Source organism: Astatotilapia calliptera, chromosome 12, assembly GCF_900246225.1.
Source record: "Astatotilapia calliptera chromosome 12, fAstCal1.2, whole genome shotgun sequence".
NCBI lineage: Eukaryota > Metazoa > Chordata > Actinopteri > Cichliformes > Cichlidae > Astatotilapia > Astatotilapia calliptera.
This window is the reverse complement of record NC_039313.1, coordinates 19,830,174-19,852,469: the sequence shown is the minus strand read 5'-3', so window position 1 is coordinate 19,852,469 and position 22,296 is coordinate 19,830,174. Positions and strand designations below refer to the sequence as shown.

At 40.3% G+C, this 22,296-nt stretch overlaps 2 protein-coding genes across 2 annotated transcripts in view; one reads left to right on the top strand and one right to left on the bottom strand.

Annotated features, from left to right (window-relative positions):
* iqgap2 (IQ motif containing GTPase activating protein 2) overlaps positions 1 to 22,296 on the bottom strand; it is a 37,647-nt gene that overhangs the window by 1,058 nt on the left and 14,293 nt on the right. The window contains exons 7-37 of the mRNA XM_026186083.1: positions 20,686 to 20,753; positions 19,815 to 19,928; positions 19,512 to 19,690; positions 18,122 to 18,209; positions 17,746 to 17,909; positions 17,387 to 17,474; positions 17,005 to 17,168; positions 16,701 to 16,861; positions 15,601 to 15,725; positions 14,672 to 14,835; positions 10,184 to 10,274; positions 9,689 to 9,856; positions 9,418 to 9,560; positions 9,095 to 9,265; positions 8,694 to 8,777; positions 8,447 to 8,518; positions 8,289 to 8,358; positions 7,771 to 7,979; positions 7,453 to 7,605; positions 6,896 to 7,059; positions 6,530 to 6,754; positions 6,053 to 6,193; positions 5,487 to 5,571; positions 5,079 to 5,311; positions 4,415 to 4,547; positions 3,509 to 3,611; positions 3,286 to 3,427; positions 2,080 to 2,167; positions 1,721 to 1,933; positions 1,480 to 1,640; positions 1,229 to 1,372 (exon numbers count right to left, since the gene is read on the bottom strand). Of these exons, the coding sequence (XP_026041868.1) occupies positions 1,229 to 1,372; positions 1,480 to 1,640; positions 1,721 to 1,933; positions 2,080 to 2,167; positions 3,286 to 3,427; positions 3,509 to 3,611; positions 4,415 to 4,547; positions 5,079 to 5,311; positions 5,487 to 5,571; positions 6,053 to 6,193; positions 6,530 to 6,754; positions 6,896 to 7,059; positions 7,453 to 7,605; positions 7,771 to 7,979; positions 8,289 to 8,358; positions 8,447 to 8,518; positions 8,694 to 8,777; positions 9,095 to 9,265; positions 9,418 to 9,560; positions 9,689 to 9,856; positions 10,184 to 10,274; positions 14,672 to 14,835; positions 15,601 to 15,725; positions 16,701 to 16,861; positions 17,005 to 17,168; positions 17,387 to 17,474; positions 17,746 to 17,909; positions 18,122 to 18,209; positions 19,512 to 19,690; positions 19,815 to 19,928; positions 20,686 to 20,753 (4,308 nt within the window). The remainder of the gene's footprint in view (positions 1 to 1,228; positions 1,373 to 1,479; positions 1,641 to 1,720; positions 1,934 to 2,079; positions 2,168 to 3,285; positions 3,428 to 3,508; positions 3,612 to 4,414; positions 4,548 to 5,078; positions 5,312 to 5,486; positions 5,572 to 6,052; positions 6,194 to 6,529; positions 6,755 to 6,895; positions 7,060 to 7,452; positions 7,606 to 7,770; positions 7,980 to 8,288; positions 8,359 to 8,446; positions 8,519 to 8,693; positions 8,778 to 9,094; positions 9,266 to 9,417; positions 9,561 to 9,688; positions 9,857 to 10,183; positions 10,275 to 14,671; positions 14,836 to 15,600; positions 15,726 to 16,700; positions 16,862 to 17,004; positions 17,169 to 17,386; positions 17,475 to 17,745; positions 17,910 to 18,121; positions 18,210 to 19,511; positions 19,691 to 19,814; positions 19,929 to 20,685; positions 20,754 to 22,296) is intronic.
* On the top strand, positions 10,754 to 13,010 carry f2rl2 (coagulation factor II (thrombin) receptor-like 2). The gene is made up of 2 exons (XM_026186085.1): positions 10,754 to 11,505; positions 11,776 to 13,010. The coding sequence occupies exons 1-2, from the start codon at positions 11,442 to 11,444 to the stop codon at positions 12,795 to 12,797; spliced, it is 1,086 nt and encodes a 361-aa protein (XP_026041870.1). The 5' UTR covers positions 10,754 to 11,441; the 3' UTR covers positions 12,798 to 13,010.

The window sequence follows — 22,296 nt, the reverse complement described above, 5'->3', positions numbered from 1 at the left end:
GACTCCATAACAATGAGAGACGGCCCACAGACAAGAGATCCATTTGCTTACATTGTGCTCTTGACCACTAATGTAAAAAAGATCAAAAAACTGATAGTTGATTACATGAAGTCCAACAAAATGTAGACAACCTCGTTCTCATCAATGACACCGAGGTTGAGCAGGTAACAAGCGTTTCTTGCCGTTATCGCTGAGGACCTGACACCAGCTCTCTGATAAAGAAGACCGAATAAAGCCTCCACTTTCTGAGGCTGAAAAAGGCAAACATTTTGACAACTTCCACCTCTGCAGCAGTGTGGTACGGTACCTGCACTGTTGCTGACCAAAGGGCGCTGCAGCTGGCAGTAAAAGCAAGTGAGCACACTGCTGGTACCCAGCTTCCTGCCATCACATTTATTTAAAATATAGCATCTGGATAACATCACCTATGACCCCACTCACAATAGTCTGTTTGATCATTTCACAGGGGGGGAAACAGTACCGGTGTCTCAGGGCTTGCACTTTAACATTTGTTTTTCCTTCCCCGGACTGTAAATCTGTTAAACTATCGTCTCTCTGGCTCTTAAGCACTTTATCAAATGCACTCTATTAGACATAGAGCTATACACCGAGGTGTCATACACAGTGACTGGATCAGAAAACACCATCAACCAGCACTTTGCCAATAATAGAATACCAGTACTGTAAAACACTATTATGCTGCTATTTTATAATCATCTCATTATATTATATTTGCCTTTTCCTTCTTTATACTGTAGTGTAGTTACAGCTCTGCTTGTATAACGACAAATAACATGAAATCAAGCACCAAAAAGCGTCTGGTGTTGGGAAACCGTAACTTTTGTACCTTACAGCCAAGTTTACTGTAAGGTACGGTTAACAGACAAATAACCAAGATGTGACTGAACAAATGATAAATATAAATGGTAAATGGTCTGTATTTGTATAGCGCTTTACTTGGTCCTAAGGACCCCAAAGCGCTTTACACTATACACAATCATCCACCCATTCACACACTGGTGATGGCAAGCTACAGTGTAGCCACAGCCGCCCTGGGGCGCACTGACAGAGGTGATACAAATAACAATTTAAACAAATATAAATCGTTTAAATAAAAACACTAAATGTGTTTAACAGCTTCTGCAATGTAAAATGACATGTAATGATATGTAAGAAGGATGTTAGTACCAAGCCCTTTTCGACAGAACAGGTGAAGAACTGAACTCACTGGTTGGTCTGAAGTCCCTCTATCTCCAGGATGACTCCCTTCTCGTGCAGTTTTGCTGCAGTGTACTTCAGAGACTGGGGCTTCCACTTCTTACTGCCCTTATCTTCCCCTTTCCCGTCCAGTTTTATAGATCTGCGTGAATTCCTGGACCATACAAACACACCAAGGGACATGTGTTACCATTGAATCACAAGCTAAAATCATCCATCTTTACCCTAATGAGGTTTGTTATAAATTAGGATACAACTCACTTCCTGTTTAGGTTATCCAGGCAAGTCTTGATGTAGGCATCATAGTAGTTCATCTGTTCCTGGTAGAAGGCAGTTTTTGAGTTAAGGGCAGTCAGAGTTTGCTGGAGCTTCACGAGCTCGGCCTTCCTCCTCTGTCTGTAGCGCCTTTGGTATCGGATGTCCTGTCAAATACACATTTTAGCTTCACAAATACAGAATGTGGGTCTGCATCTTTAGCTGGGAAAAAGAGCTGCTTATGAACCTTTGATATTTCGTTGATGAGGTCCTGGTATTTGTTACTTGCAGTAGCAAGGCCAGCCTGCTCCAGGTTACGAAGGTTCCTGATAATCTTCCTCTTCTTCTGCTCGAGCGGTAACTGGCTGTCCTCCAAAAGCGCTGGGCTGCTCTTCAGACCCTCTGGTGTCTGAGCATCCTGGACTGCCCTGCGCTCAACAATCCTAGTATGCTCTGACTCCTTAAGGAATAAGTCGCATACGAAGTAACATAATTAATTAGACTGAGAGGCAAAGAAAAAAAAATCAAATGAATATGCTCCTTTGATGAATGAAAGTAGCTGGCAGGTATATATAGAGGAAAAACAAGCTGAGAAATGTAGATCACCTGTGCTGCAGTGGCTGGAGTCTCAAGAATTTCAGGTAAAGTCTCTCCATGTTGGATCCGAATCACATCCACAATCAGCTTTTTTGTCCTGATGTACACACACACAAAGATCAGATGTGACACATTAGCTTTTGTTTTATTTCACCTCACCAAAGTCACAAATATGTGCTTATGTTAATTAGTGTAACATCCGTTACCACCAAGTACAGAAGTAACCAGAGCACACACCCACATTTTACTCACACCTACTGCGCTAACTAGCATGCTAACACTTTAAAAATGTATCATTAAGTTGGGGGGCTTTTCACACCCTGTGTGTTCATACACCATTCTGCATTTAATCACTAGTTATTATTAAACCTTGGCTCCCCTCCACAGCATGACTTTTGTCTCTTCTCCATTAGCAGATGGCGGCCCCTCCCTGATGTTAAAAGGGAGTTTTTCCTTCCCACTGTCACCAAGTTCTTGGTTATTTATGGCCGTCTGATTATTGGGGGTTTTCTCCGACTCTGCAGGCACATTGAAGTGGCTGTTGTTGAAATTTGGTGCTAAATGAATAAAACACAACTGAACTGATGCCAAGCGCAGAGAAAAATGTGATTACTTTTGGCTCTATAAGGACTGTTATGTAAGATGAACGCTCAATACAGGACAGAATGTTAATCGCCTTCAAAAAAAAAAAAAAAAAAATTAAATTAAAAAATTATATACTGTATATTATCCCAAGGAGCTTGAGTCTTATAACAGACTTTCACAGCATTGATAGCAGGGTATGTTCAACTTTATAAAAATAAAATAAAATTCAGACACATTTGCAATGTTTATTTTAAATGTCTGGACTACCATTTGTTGCACTAGCTGTGAACTGTGTCCGAGAATAAAGACAAAACCAACAATGCGTTAGAGGCAAGATAAGCCAGACCACGAAACTCCTTCCTTTGGAACAGGATATGATAGAAGAGCAGGAAAGACATGCAACTGAAAGATAGCCACAAAGAAACGCACAATGTGTCAAGAAGGGTTAAGTGCAGTGCATCATATAGGCAATACCAAACTATGTAGAAGATTTCTGAAGGAGTGTAATTCAGCATCAAAGTTTTGCTTTAAATACCAATTACAGGGCTAAACACCTAAAGCCTAAGGATTAAAGTCTGTTACTGGACACACAGGAGTGTCTGTCTCAGCATCCTCCAGTGACAACCTTACTTTGTACTGAGGGTCTTTAAGTCTCTGTCATCTCCTTCCAGCAGCTCAAACTTGCTGGTTAGAGTGAGGGAGATCTCGGTCTTCGCCAGCTGACTCAGAGCACTCTCCCTATTTTGATCATTTGGGTCAACAGCTCCTTCACCTGGGAAAAAAAGCAGTACAGATTTCAGTCAACCTGTGACTAACTTGTGATTAATCAAAATACAGGTTTACTTGAGCGTACCGAGCAATGCCTCTACATCAGGGACGTCTCCGAGGTCCTGTAGCAGCTCATGCAGCAAGTCATTGCGTTCTGGAGAGATGGCGTCCAGATGTTCCAAAAGCAGCTGCACAAACACACATTTGATTAGTCACATCGAAAGTTTAAAATGTTCACATAAAATTAGTCATTGAACATATTAAACATTTTGAGATGAAGCTTGATAGATTTTCCAGTAAACGGAGAGCAGAAGCAGGATATAGCAAACAGCTCTTAAACGTCCTCTTACTAAATTTTATTACAGTCAGCGCCTTAATACATACCACAAGTATGAAACTGTGACTGTTTGGTTTCCAACATCCAGCTCAGTCCTACATATGCAACAGTACATTTATTTGTAGGTAAAAATCACATCCCCTTTTCAGCTGGGATTTTGCTTTTCTTCATATATTTGAACTACCTCAGTGTACGAAACAAAACTTTAGGGAACATCTGTCAAATTCAACAGGAAAGTCATTTCCATTTATAACAGATGGCAAAAAGACACAGCTGGCCAGAACCTACTGACATCCTCAATACTAACCCCTTTGAAAGGAAGTGTTCTGGAAACATAACGAAAGAAACAGGATGTCAAGTGGTGATGATGATAAGGGGACATAACGTACATATAACATATTCTAAAAACTAAACTTTGAGCTTGGAGCAAAATATAAACCCCTGCTAGATCTAATATCAATGTAATCTCAATAATATATTTTCTAGTAGCAGCAACAGTAAGAATGTGTTTCCAATAACAGTTTGTAGCATGTACAAGCATGCAAGACAGGGGCATGGAGAGACAGGGCAAGTCATTTAAGTATGAATCATGTAAAGTTTAATTATATCCTCAGGAGTAGCAGGAAGAATCTTTATCATTTTGCTTGGGTTTACCGAGTGTGTATTGATGATCTCCTCTATTGATATGTAGATGATGGGTTTGCTTAAGTTCACCATATCCGAGTATTCGTCAATATTAAACTTCTCCTCTGGTTCAGGGACATCACACGCCGACTGGAAAAATAACCTGGACAGAAATCAGCTGTTATTAGTTCTTCCAGAGCATGAACATGAACTTCCTGTGAAGTGCTCTGTATTGTTTTCCTCAGCAAGGTTAGCAGTTCATATTGACCTTTTCCAGTAAATGGACTGAGATTTATCGCGATTTTCAGAAATGATGAGTCAAACACAAAGTGAGGCAGATAACAGCACATAGCCGCCCAGCCTCTCCCATTTAGTTTGCTCTAGTCAGTCTGGAATTTGGTTGATTTTGTAGACACGCATGTCCGAACTGCTGACACGGCACAGCGGGCTGGCTTCTGCTGCCAGGATTCCCTCTACTTCCACCATGTCAGCTTAACGCGGCCAAACACGTTCATCTCCAGGGTTTACCATTCTTTGTTATCGGAAAGAAACTGGTTCTTCCTCCATCACACTTTTATCATGTTGTTTTGGATGAAAAGCTTACCGTATTATCAGTGATCTACATTGACCAAAACTAAATTATCTCCATAGACAAATCAGAGTACAGATTTGTGCCGTGTATTCCGCTCCTTACCTAAACTTCTCATATGTCTGTGATATGTAGTTGTTCATGGGCGTCATGTGTGCATTCTCGCCCTCAAACAGATTCTTGGCAGCAGCATGCTGGAGCATCTTTGCCACTGATCCCAGATTACGCCGCTGGTCTTGGTGGAGCTGCCCTCCTGCTGACAGGTCAATGATGTCAAAGCCATCTGGGGCCACAATGGCTGGGTTCATGTAGCGGTAATACAGCAGGTTACCTACAATCTGACATTTTTAAAAAAAGTATTATTTTCTCTTACCTCAGCAGGATCACAATAATAAGACCTATAGAGAAGACCATGCATGACTATGGAAATCAAACAAACAAACACACAAACACACACACACACACAAACACACACACACACCATATATATGTATATATTTAGACATTTGATACCTTCAACAGCTCATCCTCTGAGGCATCTGGAAACTTTTCATGGAGGCTGTTCTTCAGAACTTTAGCTATGTATCTCATGCCATAACTACATGCAAAACACAAAGCATTGATGGGACATGAAGCACAAACATGCACTCACATACTACATGGCAAAAACAAGCTCATGATAAGGAATGCATCTGATGCATCAATATCTGCATTAATGACTGCAAGTATTGATGGCTTTCAGTGTCTTCAGTATGTACCTTAATGTTTAAGATTTTAAATTGCATAACAGCTCCATCTAGTGGTCTATACACTCTAGACTGTGAAGATCGATGAGGCACAAAACTGGGTTACTATGGTAGGACTCGTGTCACACAAAGCACAAACAACTGGCCAGATGAGCGCTTGCATCATAGCAAAACTGAACAACAAACACTTAAGAGACCAGAAAATACACTACAAATAAAAATCATGGCATGAAAGAAAACTTTTAAACAGTTCAATACAATACAGGGAACTTAACCAGGAAAAGTCACAGAGCAGACAAAGGAAATTGGGCTTTGACAGCTCCTAAGACTTACGGGAGATTATCCAGTGAGGACACAATGGAGTTCAGGACCTTATCTGTGGCCGAACGCAGTGTCTGACTGGAAGCCTGCAGCCTGTTGCGTACTTCCTCATGTGACATGGCCTGCTCAGGAGTCACTTCGTAAGGCAGCTTGCTAAGGGGCAGCAGAAGATGCATGTGTAAAGTTCACTGCTTTATGCTTTTTGACCTGAATTTTAAATGCTGGATACGTCCGGCTAATTCAAAATTCAATTAGGATAACAAGCCATTTAAAAAATTTCTTCAGAAAGCTGAAATTTCAAGATGAGAAAAACACAAAATAAAAAAAATAAACTTAAAAAATTATCACATGAACTAAATAAACAGCTGAGAAACAAAGTTATTTGTTTTTACTCTACTTACTTTTGTCTCATAATAAAATTTATTTGATACCTGAAATATTTAAGTGCAAAAAGCCAGGGGTAACTAAGTATGATGGCAGTCTCCTTACCTGGCCTCTCCAGTAGCACTTTCCAGCTGGTTGACCCAGGCTTTGTAGACCTCAACAGGGTTTGTGTTGAGGCCTAAGCTCTTGTCCTCAATGATGTCTTTAATGACTGGAGCCAACAGCTGTCTGAGGGTGTTGTGACCACGTGCACCTCTGTTGAAGCTCACCACCATCTTGATAACTGTTGGATTGCCTGTCACTATGTCCTGGATCTGGTCCACCTTAGAACTGAGACACGCAGAGAAGATAGTAAAGGACTTTATAGGCACTCATTTACCGTTAGTAGTAGGTTATAATTGAGTAAAATAAGTGTAAACTAGCTACAGTGAACTCTCATGGTATAGCATTATATGGAGCCACAATACTCACTTGATTTCCTCTTCTAGAGCAGTCTTGAAGAGTTTGAGCAGCAGGTATTCCTCTCTCTGGTTTGAGGCATAGTTGTAGAGTGTGAAGATCACAGTGTCCATAAACTTGGTGGACTTGTTTTGGGGCATCTGGAAGATCAGCTTAGCCAGGTAGGATGGATTGGTCTAAAGATAATGGAAGAGAAAGCAAGCACAGCGTTAGGCGACTAGAAGTGAAACTGAATGAGTTCATTTAAAGTTGATGAGGCAGAGTAATGCTTCTTTTCCAATGGTTTGGTGACACTGAAGTTGTCCTTTACTGTCTATTGAGTTTAGAACCAAATGTAGTGGAAATTGGACACTATTCCCCCACTATACCCCCCCCCCCAAAAAAAAAAAAAAAAAAAAAACAACCCACGGGGGATGAATTATACAAGTTGCATCTGCGAATTATCTACAAATATCTTCCAAATAACTTTGGGACCAGCAGTATTTTGAGTCTTTTCAGTTGAAATGCCATGACTGGTTTTATATCAAGAACTGGGCGAGTGGAAAAGAAATCAGACACATTTTTCATACCTGTAGTAGATAAAAGAGATGTTGGTAGGCCTCGAGTTTCCGTCTTTTGCCTTTACTCAGGCCCTTAATACCGAGTCTGTCTCCTGCCGTCGGGTCATCTTTACTCGCCTTATTTTTCTTGCTCTTCATTTTCTTATTATGGGACACAACATCCTTTTCAAAGAAACAAAGTTAAATAGGAGTTTGGCTGGATAATAGATAAAGAAACTTCTTCAGATTTTAGTGTCAACAACATTTTACTCAAACTATAAATGATTTCAACCCATTTTTATTAACTTTCCGTTTTCCTGTCACGTATTAATTAGAGGTGACGGCAACCTGCAGAGTGATCCTGTTCTTCACTAGCAGTCCAATCTTTATATCCATTAGGTTCAAGTCTTTCTCCATCTGTTGATTGGAGCGAATCTTTGTGACTACTTCCTCCCGAAGCCGTGTCACTTCCTGCTCTTCCTGTAGATCCAGAGGGCTCTGCTCCAACAAGTGGACAAATTTACGCACCACTGACAGAGGAGGATCCTTGGCTCCAGCTGAGAGTTGGTGTAAAAAATAAAGTCAGCAACAAATGCAATTTGCAAGTTTATCCTTCATCATGTTCTGCATTTATATTACTGTCTGTGCTTGTCAGCTGTGTTTTTCATATTATATATATTATCATCAGAACTGTACAATATTTTTGGCTTGACTGTGAGGAAAAATTGGGGGAAGAAAATTGCAAATAATGTGGTTGTTCAAAAATTTGTGACTCGCTGTAAGTTGCAATCCTCTAAAACTGGCGAAACATGCATCAAGACCATAATTTCATATTCAAACGCAGATCTAAATTCTTTATGACTCACTTAGCGTCCTGTAGTCCTCTCTGGCTTTGTTGGCCTTCAAAAAAGCTTGGATTTTCACAATTTCTTTTTCCTAAACACAAAAATGAATCAGAGTTTTAGGAAGCATGAAAACAAACCCAAATCCTGCACCTGAGTAATGGCAATGAAGTATTACTTACATGATCTTTGAAGAACTGTTGCCTCTGATTGTATTCACGTTTTGCTTTCCACATCTTTACAAAAGACTGGATCTAAATAAAATAAAGTATTTATTAAACAGTTATAAAAAAATATATACCAGGCGTTTGATGCAGCAGCTATGTTGCTAATGTTATTCACAGGTCAATTAGTGTTAATAAGTGTTAAAAATCCCAATTAATATTCTCCTGTTTCAGTCTGTCATTCATAACAAAAATAATTCATCACCTTGACAATGGAAGCAACATTTTTCTGAAGCAAATTCATCCTCTCTTTATACACTTTCCTCTGTTTGTAACCTTTCCAACAAGCCTGCAAAAAAAGGAAAAACTGAGACAAACATGTACAAGCAACAAGTTCGGCATCAGCTTCACCACAAATCAGTTTATGAAGCTTAGTCATGAAGTTTAGACATCAGTTTTCTAAAGACATTGTTGTCATTGTTGGTTTGTCTTCTAAGAAGATGCAAACAAAAATATGCAGTCAGTACAGTGGTTGTAATTTAATGTAAGTATATAGCTACCTTTGCTTATGATTTGTTTGTGCTTGGATAAGCCCTAGACATCCAGAATCAATGAGGAATATTTGACTAATTACTAAGTACACTTTATAGAGGTTCTATAAGCTACCTGCAGTTTTATGACATGTGGTTCTTGCTGATGCAGATACTCCATTCTCTGGACGTGCTTCTTCCTGACCAGGTAACCTCTGACTCTTGCCTGCAGCTTGGTCACAAAGCACTCATTGGCCAGCCATAGCTGTTCCCTGTTATACTCAGCAGTCACACAGGTCACCACATTCTGAGGGAAAAACCAAGAATACCCCACAGCAGCATGAAAATTGTTTGTTTAGATGCAATCCAAGTATAAACAAATCTCACTACTGTTAAAGTAAAAATGAAATCAGCCCAATCAATGGGAAATGTTAAAGCTTTATAATCAAGGGGTAGCACCTGGATTTCTTCTTTACTGAGATGTCCGCTGTTCTGTTCAAACCCTTCAGGCTCCTCCCAGGTGCCCTGTTCAGTTTCCAGGTTATAGAAATAGTCATATTTGTCCTTGATGCAGTGTTTTACCCACACACCATCAGTGCTGCCTGGAGGAAAGCAGAAAGTGCTTTTTAAAAAGTCTGTTGGTGTAAATCTGACACAAATTCTCAACTTCTCACTGGAGTTTCTTGAACAGAAAGCACACTTGCTGTCCCACAGATGTAAATCCTGTTACCTTTGGCAGCACCGTCTCTTTGTTTCTGTGAAAGGTCATCTTGGTACGTGTCAGCACATTCAGGAAGAACTGCTCTCAGCCCTACACTGGGAGCCTGCAAAGCCTCCAGTGTATTCTGGGAGTCCCCCTCATTCACTGTCTTGTTAATATGAGCTACTGCTCCAGACACTAGCAATGCAAAGCAAAAAGAAAAACCACTGGTGTCAGCTTCACAACGCTATTGGGTCAAATAAAACAACAGTATACAGTAAAAGTACAATGTGAACACACTGAGTAGTGTACAGGAAAATAAATTTAAATGAATTAGACATCAAATGAATTACATTGACATTTTTTATTGTTTTTTTTTTTTTCAATAGTTCATTTCTACGTCCGCCTCGCTATAGCAACAAGAAACACTGGATAAGAGCATCTATAAGGCATTATGTGACAGTTATTCATGGAAACAAATCGCAGATCAATTTGAAGAATTAATCAGGCTTTACGAGAACATACATGCGAGAGCCTCCTTTTCATCCTGGTTGGCTGTCAGTATGGCCTCTTGGATTTGGTCCAGCCACAGCACTGCAGATTCATCACCGGAGCTCTACGATCAGGAAAAAGAACAAAGATCATTCCTCTTCATTTCAGAAGACAAAACTCAAACTCACTCAAACAAGGCGTTATTAGTAGCTTGTTCATCGTTTCTAAAATATTTAAAGCACCCAGAACCAAAATAATGTGGAAAGTTTTAAGTTTGTGTACATTTACTGTACCTGAAATATTTTCCAAAGTCAAACTGGGATTGTGGAGATATTTAATAGAGATAATGATCGCATTATAGAGAACCAGTGCCAGGAACCAGTCGAGACAAATAAGGAAAAGTTGACAAAAGATGACCTGCAACCATATCCTAGCCCACCACTTAAAGCAATGACCTCAGTCTATAATGGGCTCAAAAGTCAGAACAAACACAGCATGTTTATTCAGCTTGATCCTTATGTTTGTTCTCAAGCTAATTTTAGACAACATCAAGGGGTGCATCATCGACCACAAGACCATCAGGAAGGAAGTCGCTGTTTACAAAACACTGAAGCAGTCTGAAAGTAAAGACATTACTTGTGCGTTTCACGCACTCCTCATATATTGAGGGTGTCATAAGAGATGTTACATGCGTGATGTGATGTGATAGCGCAAGCCAGAAGAACATAGCAGTCCTTCAAAAGCAGCACAGCATGGAGGCAAGACAGGAAGAAAGAAAAACACTGTCCTGGGAAAACACTTTACTAAATGACCATCTTCAAGCACACATTTCACTTCCTTTATTGCATTCATGATGTAATTGCTACACATTTTATGTTGTCTGAAAACCAGCTTCTAATTCACTAGGCTGACAAACACCAAATCCCATTTTAACAAAAGTAATAAAACCAAAACCAGTCAAATGTCTTAAATGAACCAAACTCCTTGGACAAACACGATAAACAGCTCTGTAAACCATTAAGTAGTTTTTTTCCCCCACTCCAGTGATTCAGAGGGCTGTGACTGACGCAGACAGCAGGGAATTCAGTTTTCAAGTCCAGGCAGGAAACATGCTTCTGTATACACTGCCAGGAAGCTGAGTTTGAGCTCACACCATTATCAGCTCGACCGCTGCACTGAAGAGATGCAAAACACAAAGTTTTACTGGTGGAAAACTCCTGACAAGAAGCAAAACCAAGAGGGCTGAAGCCTAATTAACTGGGAAATACTGGAATATCAACTTAACGGTGACATGTTTGACCTCATGCCAGGACTACTCATTTGTTTGATGGCAGTGCAGACCAATCAGCTTGATGGTAAGTTTCTTAAGTTAACACATTACTAAAAGGATAACTCTTTAAAAAAAAAAGAAAACGAAAAAAGCTTAAATCTTGTAGAAAAAGTACATTTTGGTATCCAACAACTGGGAAAGCTCTTTTCCCAACTCAGACTCACAAAATAGAAAACCAAAATTACTTCTTTAAAACAAAACAAAAAACCTTCAGAACATTTTGGTACAAAAGAAAAAAAACTTTTTGCATGAAAGTTGGTTTGAAGGTGTAAAAACTGTTTTCTACTCTTTACAGGAAACAAAAACAGGACCAAAATCCAACCTCACACAGTGAATCCAAGGACCTTTAAGGCCGACTATAATGACACAGGCAGAAACTTGCATGTGAAGCCAGAGGATCCAGTGACAGCCTATACCACAGGGGTGCTCAGCACCTGGGTCATACCCTCATCGTACATCCTGTCTATGCTGGTGGGCATCCCCTCCAACGGCTACATTCTGGCCTTTCTCAGAGTCCGGCTCAGAGCACAGTCCTTTTCCACAGTCGTTCTTCACCTGAACCTGGCGCTGTCTGACCTGCTGCTCCTGCTTTCCCTTTCGCTGCGTGTTCACTACCACTTCAATGGGAACAACTGGATATTTGGGGAAACCTCCTGCCGGCTGATTACGGCTTTGTTTTACGGTAATGTTTACTGCTCAGCTCAGACCATCGCGTGCATCAGCCTGAACAGCTACCTGGCTGTGGTCAAACCATTCATGTACAGGAGACTTGCTACGAAAACACTGGCGGTGTGGACGTGCTTGGTTATATGGTTCCTGTTCGGGGCTGCTGTTGTGCCTGAGCTCCTTGTCAGGCAGAGTTACAACATCTCCCAGCTGGGGATCACAACATGTCATGATGTACTTCCCCTAGACGAAAAATCACACTCCCATCTGGTGCCATATAGGCTGATGCTTATCTGTCTAGGCTTTATAACGCCCTTCCTCTTTTGTATCTATGCCCATGTGGCTGTAATTTACCATCTAGGTCAAAGTGCTTGTGACTGGAAGCCATTTATCAGAGTCAGCACTCTGGTTTTCAGCATCTTCTTGGTGTGCTTCTTGCCCAGCGGAGTCCTGCATATGGCCCACTACATCCGCCTGTTTTCCGGTGGGGACGACAGCCTGTATGGATACTTTAGAGTAGCTGTGTGTCTCTGCTGTTTCCACAGTTGTCTTGATCCCTTCCTGTGTATGCTTATTTCCAAGACAGCGGCTTCAGAACTACAATTTATTTCTCTCCGCGAGATATCTCCGAGACAAGCAGTTATGACGTGATACTGGACATGTATACAAAAAAAACAAAACAAAACCCAAGCCTGGACTATTGTTGGAACACAGCAGGAAGTCACAAGGGAAAATGACAAACTGAAGACCGGACATTGTGGTTAACATTAGGCTGTATCCACGTTACATCCAGAATCAGAAACTATTAATGTGGCCATAGTGTTATTTGTTTCCATGTATACTAAAAACATGTTTTATGTGTCATGTTTTGTTCATTTTTTCATTAAAATTATATCCAAAAGTCAACAATACTTTTTGTAAACGATATATCCGTTACTTTAAAATCAAGATTGAGCAATTCAGATAGATATATACATGACCTAATGTAAAGAAGTGACATAGGATAAAAAACTGCTGTATAACAAAACTAACAGGACAAAGTTATGACACGGTTTAAATAATGATTCATGGAGGAAGTGGGGGTGCTTACTGAACCTGCTTTGCTCGCCCTTTCCTTCCAGGGGGAGTCCTCTACCTCCTGATCTTAATCATCATCCCGTGCCTTCTCCTCCCTCTGCTTCTCTGACAACACATCACCCACGCACGTAGGGTCTCAGGGGGGACATGAGCTGCATAGGTTGGTAGGGCCATTCACGTGGCTTTGCTGGCTGTGCAGTCATATGTTTCTCATTTTTAATTACCACACAGTAAGGGTGGGAGATAATTCAAATATACTCGATGTATTGCAAGTTTTTCCACTCACGATAGTTAAAATGGCTTTATAATTTGCCATGGCAATATTAAGCTGTCTGCATGCAATTCCCTGTGAGGTTTTTTTTTTCCCTCCCACATGCTGCACAATCATTAATTCCCCTCCCTCCCAAACAGAAAATTTTCTACCTGGCGCACTGCGCTGAGCATGTGTGTTTATATCCTACCGGACGAGCGAGGGAATGAGACTCGCTGAACAAAATGCGGTAATTTGCAAAACGTGCCGTAAACATTTGCCGCAAGAGGAAGCAATACCACGAATTTATTCTACCAGCTGAAAAGTTCTCCACTACAAAATTAAGACTTTTTAAACTCCACATGTCAACGTCTCCCCACACACCAAAGAAAACATTAAATAAACCAGCTGTGATACTTGTGACTGTTCTATGTCAGTCGTTTTTATAGTCACTATCTAGACTTTTGTTTCTGTAATTTGAGGTCATCAAATTTTTTATTTTATTATTTTTATGTGTTGTAAGCTCAAAAGAGCACCTTTTTAATTTCAATTGTTTTATTTTGTCTCGTGAATTCTTGCTTGACGTCTTTTGTTTGTTGAAGGTCGAGTGTTGACCACAGAATGAGTAATTTATGAAAAACCTCTGTGTGCAACTGATGGTTAAAAACAAAATACAACAACAACAAAAATTGTTGTTGTTGTTGTTGTTGGGGCATTGTTGCCGTACACAGACACTCACATCCTCTCACACACACACAGCAAAATTCTATATTTGTGTCCCTCCCTCTGTTTTGTCTTTCAGTTGCTGCATATCATTTAAATGTGTGCTTTGTTAGCGAGTTGGAGACCGAAATGCCCGTTTACTTCACCCTTTTTTCTATCTTTCACCAACCTGGCATCACCCCCAGCTTAATACCCACACAGATAATAATATGAATAATAAAATAAAATGAATAATGACCCAAAAACAATTACAAGAGTCTATGCCCCTCTTAGGAAAGCAAATGTGCTTTCCACAATAAAGCATTCAGACCATGATCCTGCTTGCTGCACAGGACAGGTTTAAATAATAAAAAAAACTTACAAAATGAATAAATAAACAAAATAAGGATTCGTTCAGCTATAATGACGTTTTCCACAATATCTAGCTGTGGATGGTGCAAGTATATTCGAAATGACTAAAGAAATGTTCGCCTACCTGGCAGAGAAGTTGTTTGGTATTTTGAAGGACATCATGGTAGTGTTTGGCTGTGGCTGGGTTCACCCCCGACAACTTGGCTGTAGGGAGGAGGAGGGCTGCAAGGGTCTGCTCATGATCACCTGAGTTTAGTGCCTCATTGATCTCAGCTATGGCTATGATTCCTGTAGGTGGAGGACCAAAAAACAAAAAAACAAAAGCCTCTCAGACAAGTTAAGAGCACAGATTGTGTTTCATTTTTCAGTGTAAGACGATGCCTAAAAAACTGTTCTAAGGTTTCAAACATCTGTAATTTGAGAATATTCCTGAAACAGTGGGAGTATTTTGAGCACCTTTACGTCATGTCCACCTCAGCAAACTGTGTAGTTTTACGCCTTTTTGAGCCTCAAGGAAATTATTTATGTTTGAGCAGTTTGCAGTTAATCGTTTGTTATTCTCAAAATTACAATTTAGATTGGGTGTGATATCGTAGCTTGACTCAGTGTGATGTCTGATATGGTTCTCTTAGCAGACAAAAGCACTTTAAGGAATCACCAGCACCTTCAGGTTTCAGTCCAGGCATGAGTAATTGTCACATGTCTGTCTGAACTGTACATGTCTGTGAGCTTCTACATGCCTCATCTCTCTCTACGTACAACATATCGCCGTATGTTACTCAACAAAAGATCACTGTGTATTAGTTACATTTACAGCAAGTATCAAATCTCCTGCTTTTATTAAGTGGCCAGTTCTAGTTTTGTTATGTGCAGATATGTTCTAGCAAAGTTTAGAGAACTGACATTGTTTTACAATGTACGAGGAGAAACAAGGAGAAGCCTAATGATTCATTCAGTAGTCACCAAATTGCATAGCAAATTGATTAGCTGCACAGGGCAAAACACTTGCTAAAATATGTAAACTAGAAGAGGAAATCAGCAAGACGTTCTTACGTTCATGCTCTTCTTGGACCTGAACATTCACGGTGTCGATGCATTTCTGGACATCATTCCAGGTTAGAAACTCTTGGCCCGTGGAAAGCGCCTCAGCTCGCTCTTTGATAAGCATGTCAGAATACCTGAGGAAAGAAGGACTTATGTAACCAGAAATTGTTTGGATGCGCAAATACATTATAACTTAATTTTTAAGTCATAAATAAATAAAAGAAAAAACTATGACATTACAGCAACAACAAAACACTCATGGGTGTAATTTTTGGTGTCCTCATAGCCTGCCCACCACAGCACAGCTGCATTTAGCACTTTAGCACCACAGCTGAGCAGACAGCAGTGTGGAACCAAGTGTTGTCTGCATTGTAAACTGATAACTTTGTGAAGCAAATCGTTAACCTTATAAGCTTATAAGTGTCCCGTCATACAGTACAGCAGGACAAATGTCTGAGAGGAACCAAAAGTTACACCAACCTGCTACCCATTTTTAGACATAAACTGATTTTTGTTCATGTGGTGCATTCAATATACCAAGCAACTAACAGACTAGAAGAAAAATCATCATACAGAAAAAAAAAAGCTCTGCAGATTTTATCTGGTCAAATTAGTTTTTCTCCCCCTCAAACAACCACCAAAGGGATTTTGGGTTTCTTCCCAGGATGAAATTGAGGGTCTTTCTGTTGTTAGGTGAATGTGTAAATCACTAAAAATTCACATATTGTATGTTCTTGTTAGTATAATATAAATTAAATGCTATTAGGTTAAAACTACCACAATATGGTTGAACTGTTATGTTTAACTACCAGGGATTAGTTTTTTAACTATTAGCTGCTGCACAAAGTGACCGAGATAAGTAAAGAGTTATTTATTAGCAGTAATGTTGATAAGAAGTTGGGTAAAGTAGTTATATATTAAAAACTGCCATAAACATGTTGTATAAACATTCTGCAATAAATCACAATAACTCTTCTTTATGGTCTCTGTGTCGTTTCCACAGCCTGACTTAAAAGTAGATGAATCCACTAAATGGGAACACTGGGGGGGAAGGTGAGTAAACAATAACACTTCCTTTTGCTTCCTCATCTATCCTGCGGCTATCTTACCTGTTAAGGTTGTCTTGGTCTATGTTGGTAAAGCCCAGGGGAGAGTCTGTTAGCTGCTCAATCACAGCCTGTGGGTCTTTGGTGTCTAGTACTTCATTCAGCACTGCGACAGCTGACAGCATCTCTACAGCTACACTCAGTTCCTCGTGGCTCAGTCCAGACTGAAAAACATAAAATACTAGATCAGAAAATTGTTGCCTGCAGAGTGTGTGTGTGTGCGCATGTATATACATGTATATCGCTGACCTTGTCAATACCCATCAACATCCATGTGCACAGAGTAAAAGTCTGAAACATGCCTCACCCGTCCCCCTTGTAGCTGCAAACTGAAAAGCTCAGCCTGGTAGAGGTTGGCAGCAGTTTGGTAGACAATTGGCAGCTGTGCCTCCGGGTTCATCAGCTCCTCCACTGTTTCCAAAGCATTGCCCAGGCGAATGGCTGTATTGATTCTTGCAACTGCTTCAAGTTCTGATTAAGAAAATGACAACAAAGTCATGTTTTACATTATAACTTGGAATCAATTCCCCAAATGAACGAAAACAGTATTTCGTACAACCTTATACATGATGTTCTGAAGGACCTTTAAGAACCCATATTAAATACTTATCATGAGTCGTATTTGGGTGATTAGGTAGTTTGAATTTTAACTCATTAGTAAACAGCCCGAAGTTACAAAAGCCACTTACTTCGTTTCTCTGCTTCGGCAAAGTCATTGCAGGAGCTGACAACTCGCTGAATCTCTTCCTTGTCCAGAATCTGGACCCTTCCACCTTCCTGAAGAAGAAACATTAGATTACACTAAGCAGATATCCAAAAAGACCCCATTAAAGAAATGGCTCGTTTTTCTTTGCATTTTGACTTGATTATTTTTATTATTTGAAGGTGGAGTTAGATATTTCATGTGAAAGCAGGCCATTGCTCACTTGTAACAAATGCTTGGATAACAAGAAGACCACAAAGTCTGAAATATGGATCTCTCTCTCTCTCACACACACTGCTGGAATTAAATCCAACAACTGAGCAAACAAGCTCTGACTCTGTATACCTTAGATTTATGCTGACAGTAGTTGGTAAAATGTTCCAGATACCACCGGCTGTTTGACTCCTGAACACCGAGCAAGGCCAGCACGTTGAGCCTAAGCGCAGCCAGCAGAGCAGCTTGATCCTGGCTCGACACAGCATGATTCACCTGCCTTATAGCTTCCTGGGCTGGAGACAGGAAAAATAAAGACAGTGAGCAGATCCTTTTTAACTTTAATATTGTTTTGATTAACTGTGTAATTGTGCTGCATAATCTGATTTAACAGATGTTTAGACCTAATACCCATAAAGGCCCATCTCACACAAAGACAAAAACATCTGCGACACATGACAGTGTTTAAGTGAGAATGTGTGTAAAGCAAACATAGGGAAGTTCTTACTGTTGACAAGATCAATGCATGTCTGGATTTCCTGTTGATTCAGCAGCTCCTCATAAACATCTCTTTCTTCAGCAGCAACTGAGGACCGCTAACAGAGGGAGACAAAGAAAATATAATCACATTATATGCATATAATTGTTAAAAAAAAAACAAAGCGCACTATATTTTAGCAGGTTGTATTTACTGCCTCCCATTCTCATTTAAATTGGTGTGGTAATATCAATTTAAAAAAGAAAAGAAAAGCTAGTGCTACTGTTTGCACAGCGTTTGTAAAGAGAATGGGAGGAGAGGTGCTGGATGGCGTGGAGCGTTAGGTAAATACAGCTTACAATGCAGTCACTGGAATGTGCTGGCAAAGCCTGTAGAGCACATCAGCGCAGGCAACCATTTTCAGATGTCCGTGCAGTTCTCGCGTTAATATAGCTGCCACATACATATCACACTTCTTTATATTCCTTTGGAAAATGTCTCAAATAACACACATGATTCAGAAATTTCTAGAAACTACATTCAGACATACAGCTCTTAAAATCTGTCTGTGGTCAGCCAACCGTTAGGTGTCAGTTGAACACAGATGAAACATGTTCACCCTCAGCAGCGAGTAAAGGTCGGTACACTTAATCAAAAGCCTTGCTATACATGGTTCTCAAGGTTGCATGGTCAGGTTAAAGGGGTGAGGACAATTTTAACAAGGCTGAAGATGAGAAAGTTGCATTGTTTTATTTTTTCCATCTAAAAAAATAATTAAAAAACAATTATAAACCAAACGGTGGCTCTAAAACCAAGGTGTGAACAGTCGATAGAAAATATTGATTGGATCCGTCCAAGATGATGCCGTTCTTCCAAATATACAGAACCTTATGGTGTTTGACTACAGCTAATTAATTCCTTTGCCTCTCAGTGTAACGTGGTGAAGCCCAGCATCAGAATGATGCCTGATGCTCAGTCTCTAGATACGCAAAACAAGCACTTTTGCAAATTGGATATCTTGATAAACGAGCGATATTGATGTTTACACAACTACTTCTCGCCTGAAATATTAAAAGTTTTTTGTGACCCAGAAGATTCGTATGAGTAATTTTAAATTATAGCGGCCGCCATGCTGGAACTGGAGTGGCTGGCCGCGCTATGAATTCAGTAGTAATTTGGACAGCCTTTCGGCGCGTCGCTTGCGTAGCGGTCTACAAAGCGGCCTCAGGGGATGCGCCATGAATTTGGACATGTCCAGAGTTATCGCAGCCTTGCGGTTAGAAAATTGCACTCGATCATGTCGCGATATTATCGCAAATGCGATATATCGTTCAGCCCTAGTGTAGAGCTACCCTGCAGCTAAGATACTAAATAAAAAGGAAAAAGCTCCAAGAGATCACTGAAGTGTTTGTCTTCTCACCCTCCCTGAGGACTGATCCCGCTTGCGAGACTTGGTCTGACTCAGTGTGTCCTGATATTCTTGGGCCAGAGGTTCCTGTGTGTTCCTCAGCATTGCGTTAGGATTGTTCAGGGCTCCCATTGTGACAGATGCTTGACCTCTATCAACCGCTTCATTGATGGCAATCACAGCAGCATGTACTAAGGAAAAAAAACAAAACATGGATTTAGTGGAGGATATCACATATCAGATCAGATAACTCCGTTTACTTCAGTCAAAAACAACTGAGTGGTTAAAAGATCACAAGGTTAAAAGATCACTCACAGGCAGCTTCATCAATCGACAGCTCATTGGCCAGGATACCTCCAATTTTACTGAAAGCTGGCATCTGAATGCCATACTTTTCCAGTTCACTCCTCATGTTACTGATCTCTTCCTCTGTAAAACACATATATTACTGACATGAAACAGCTGCGACACGGCACATTGGAATAAAAAAATAAAATAAACAAATAAAAACAACAACAACAACAACAAAACATACAGTTGGGACAAAATTCTAACCAGTATAACTGTTAAATGGGGCATCAGAACACTAACAACGACTTAAAATCAATCTGCCAAAACCCTAAAATAAATATTTCATAACATTCAAAAAACTAGTTAAAAATGATCAAGTGATATTAGAACAACAGACCCCTCACACCACACATGAGGAGAGTAAATGTCCTTTGTTAGAGGAAAATTAAGATGAAGACATGTTGCTCTTAGAGCACCATGACAGTTGCTTGCAGGAGAACATGGGTACACACGAGGTGCCATCAAAAGGTTCAGGGCCTTGCCCCATAAAAAGCTAATAGCTCCCCCACTTTTTAAATCCAATTTCCCCTTCAAGGTCATCGTCCTGCTTTTAGGGCAGCTGCAATTTATAAATTGTTCCATTTATGGTCCCATTACTTGAGTGGATGATCATCACTAGTGATAAGAGCCTGATCTCTGGTAATGAACCATTGGTCATAAAATTCTGCTATAACATGAAGAACACATGGGAACCGTGTTGTGTTGTACCATCACGTGAGGACTAACAAGCAAAGTGATGCTGGACTAATAATATGAATGTAGTATGAATGATATTGTGCGTTATAAGGTTTGTGCTATGTTTCACTTTCAGGTAATTTATATGGTAGATGGTTACCTGTGAAGTCCACTTTCCCTAGAAGGTCTTGAATCTGTGGTGCAATTCCCAGTTTGTACAAGTACAAGCTGGAAAAAAAAAAAGACAAACACATACGATGTAAGAGTTGTGCAAAAAATAAGCGATACAAAACACTGTAGATCATACCATGAAAATAAAACTATTTATTTTTTCGATCAAGATCGCTTCGGTATCGTCTTCTCTGCAGTGTCACACTTACACCACAAGGGGGTAGCACTGTCTCAAATTACAATAAGCACTGTGACAACACTAAGCAGACTCCCTGCACTACCTAGCAGATAAATTTAACAAGGAGGTGACTGGAAACTTCATAAAACTTTCATCTTCCGGCAGGTACTGGGTAACTGGCAATGAATTATAGATACTTAAATGGTAAATGGCCTGCATTTGTATAGCGCTTTTCTAGTCCCTAAGGACCCCAAAGCGCTTCACACTACATTCAGTCATTCACCCATTCACACACACATTCACACACTGGCGATGGCAAGCTACATTGTAGCCACAGCTGCCCTGGGGCGCACTGACAGAGGCGAGGGAGGTCTGGCATCAGTACAGCTCTGAATAAAGGAGTTGTAGTAGCTAGTGGTTGTTCTGCCCTTTGGTCCCAGCATGTGTAAACATAAGATGCACTCTGTCCTTGGCACAGAGAGGTTTGAAAGAGACCATCTAAAAAATCTGCTTTTACAAAGGGTAATTTTCCAACATGCAGGCAACTGATTCGGTCTGGGATACAAACACAACAACAGCTGACTGGGGTTAATGAAGGTGGCTGATTACCAGCCACAGGGGTTAAAGACGATCAGCTGACTAGCTTGGTGGATTCCCTTTTTTTTTTTTTTTCTTCTCCAAATCTCTACCACTCTGAGAAGAATTAAAACATCTACTTATGAGGTCAGCATTGTACCTAAGGAGGAATAACATTCAATGGGAACTTGTGGGACTTGAACTGGATTTGCAGGAAGGAAGAGCACGTGTGTGCATAAGGGGAGGAAGGAACCCAATTCTCAAAAGGACCTCACCAAAACACTACAACAGAGAAAACAAGGCAGGCAGCTCCCATAACCACTCCCCAAATGTGTGCTTAGCTGACTGGATGGTTTAGAAAGTCAGTCATTTAGACTAAGTAAGCAAGGGCCTACAGCGACGCACAAGCCACGGAAAAAGACCACCAACCTTTCACAGGAAAGCAAACGTAAAGTTAAACACTGAAACTACAACTAATAGTATAGAGTGAATATAGCTGTCTATAGCTCAATAACAGAGTCTGGATAATATATACAGCATGGCACATCTAAAGTAACACACAGAACCTCCTTGTGCTACTAAAGTAGAAACAATGTTTTCCAGTTTCTGTTTCATATCATTTACTAAGTACCACTTCTGCTTTTGATGTATAGATTGGAGGTTAAGCTTCATGGACACACTGTACAAATGTGGTCAGAAGTTTGCATACGCTCACCGTGGTCATGAATATCATGGTATTTGTGGGATTTGAATGATTTCTTTAATGAGCCTTTTGAACTGTTCTTTTTCCAGGGGGAATGATTGCACAGCATACATCTTAATTAAATTTAGAAAACAACCACGTCA

What these genes read in the sequence shown, in the direction of transcription:
- f2rl2 (XM_026186085.1), top strand. Translation starts at nt 11,442, where the DNA reads ATGTTTGACCTCATGCCAGGACTACTCATTTGTTTGATGGCAGTGCAG. An exon ending in GCAGACCAATCAGCTTGATG is followed by an intron (nt 11,506 to 11,775) that starts GTAAGTTTCTTA and finishes TACTCTTTACAG; the next exon opens with GAAACAAAAACAGGACCAAA.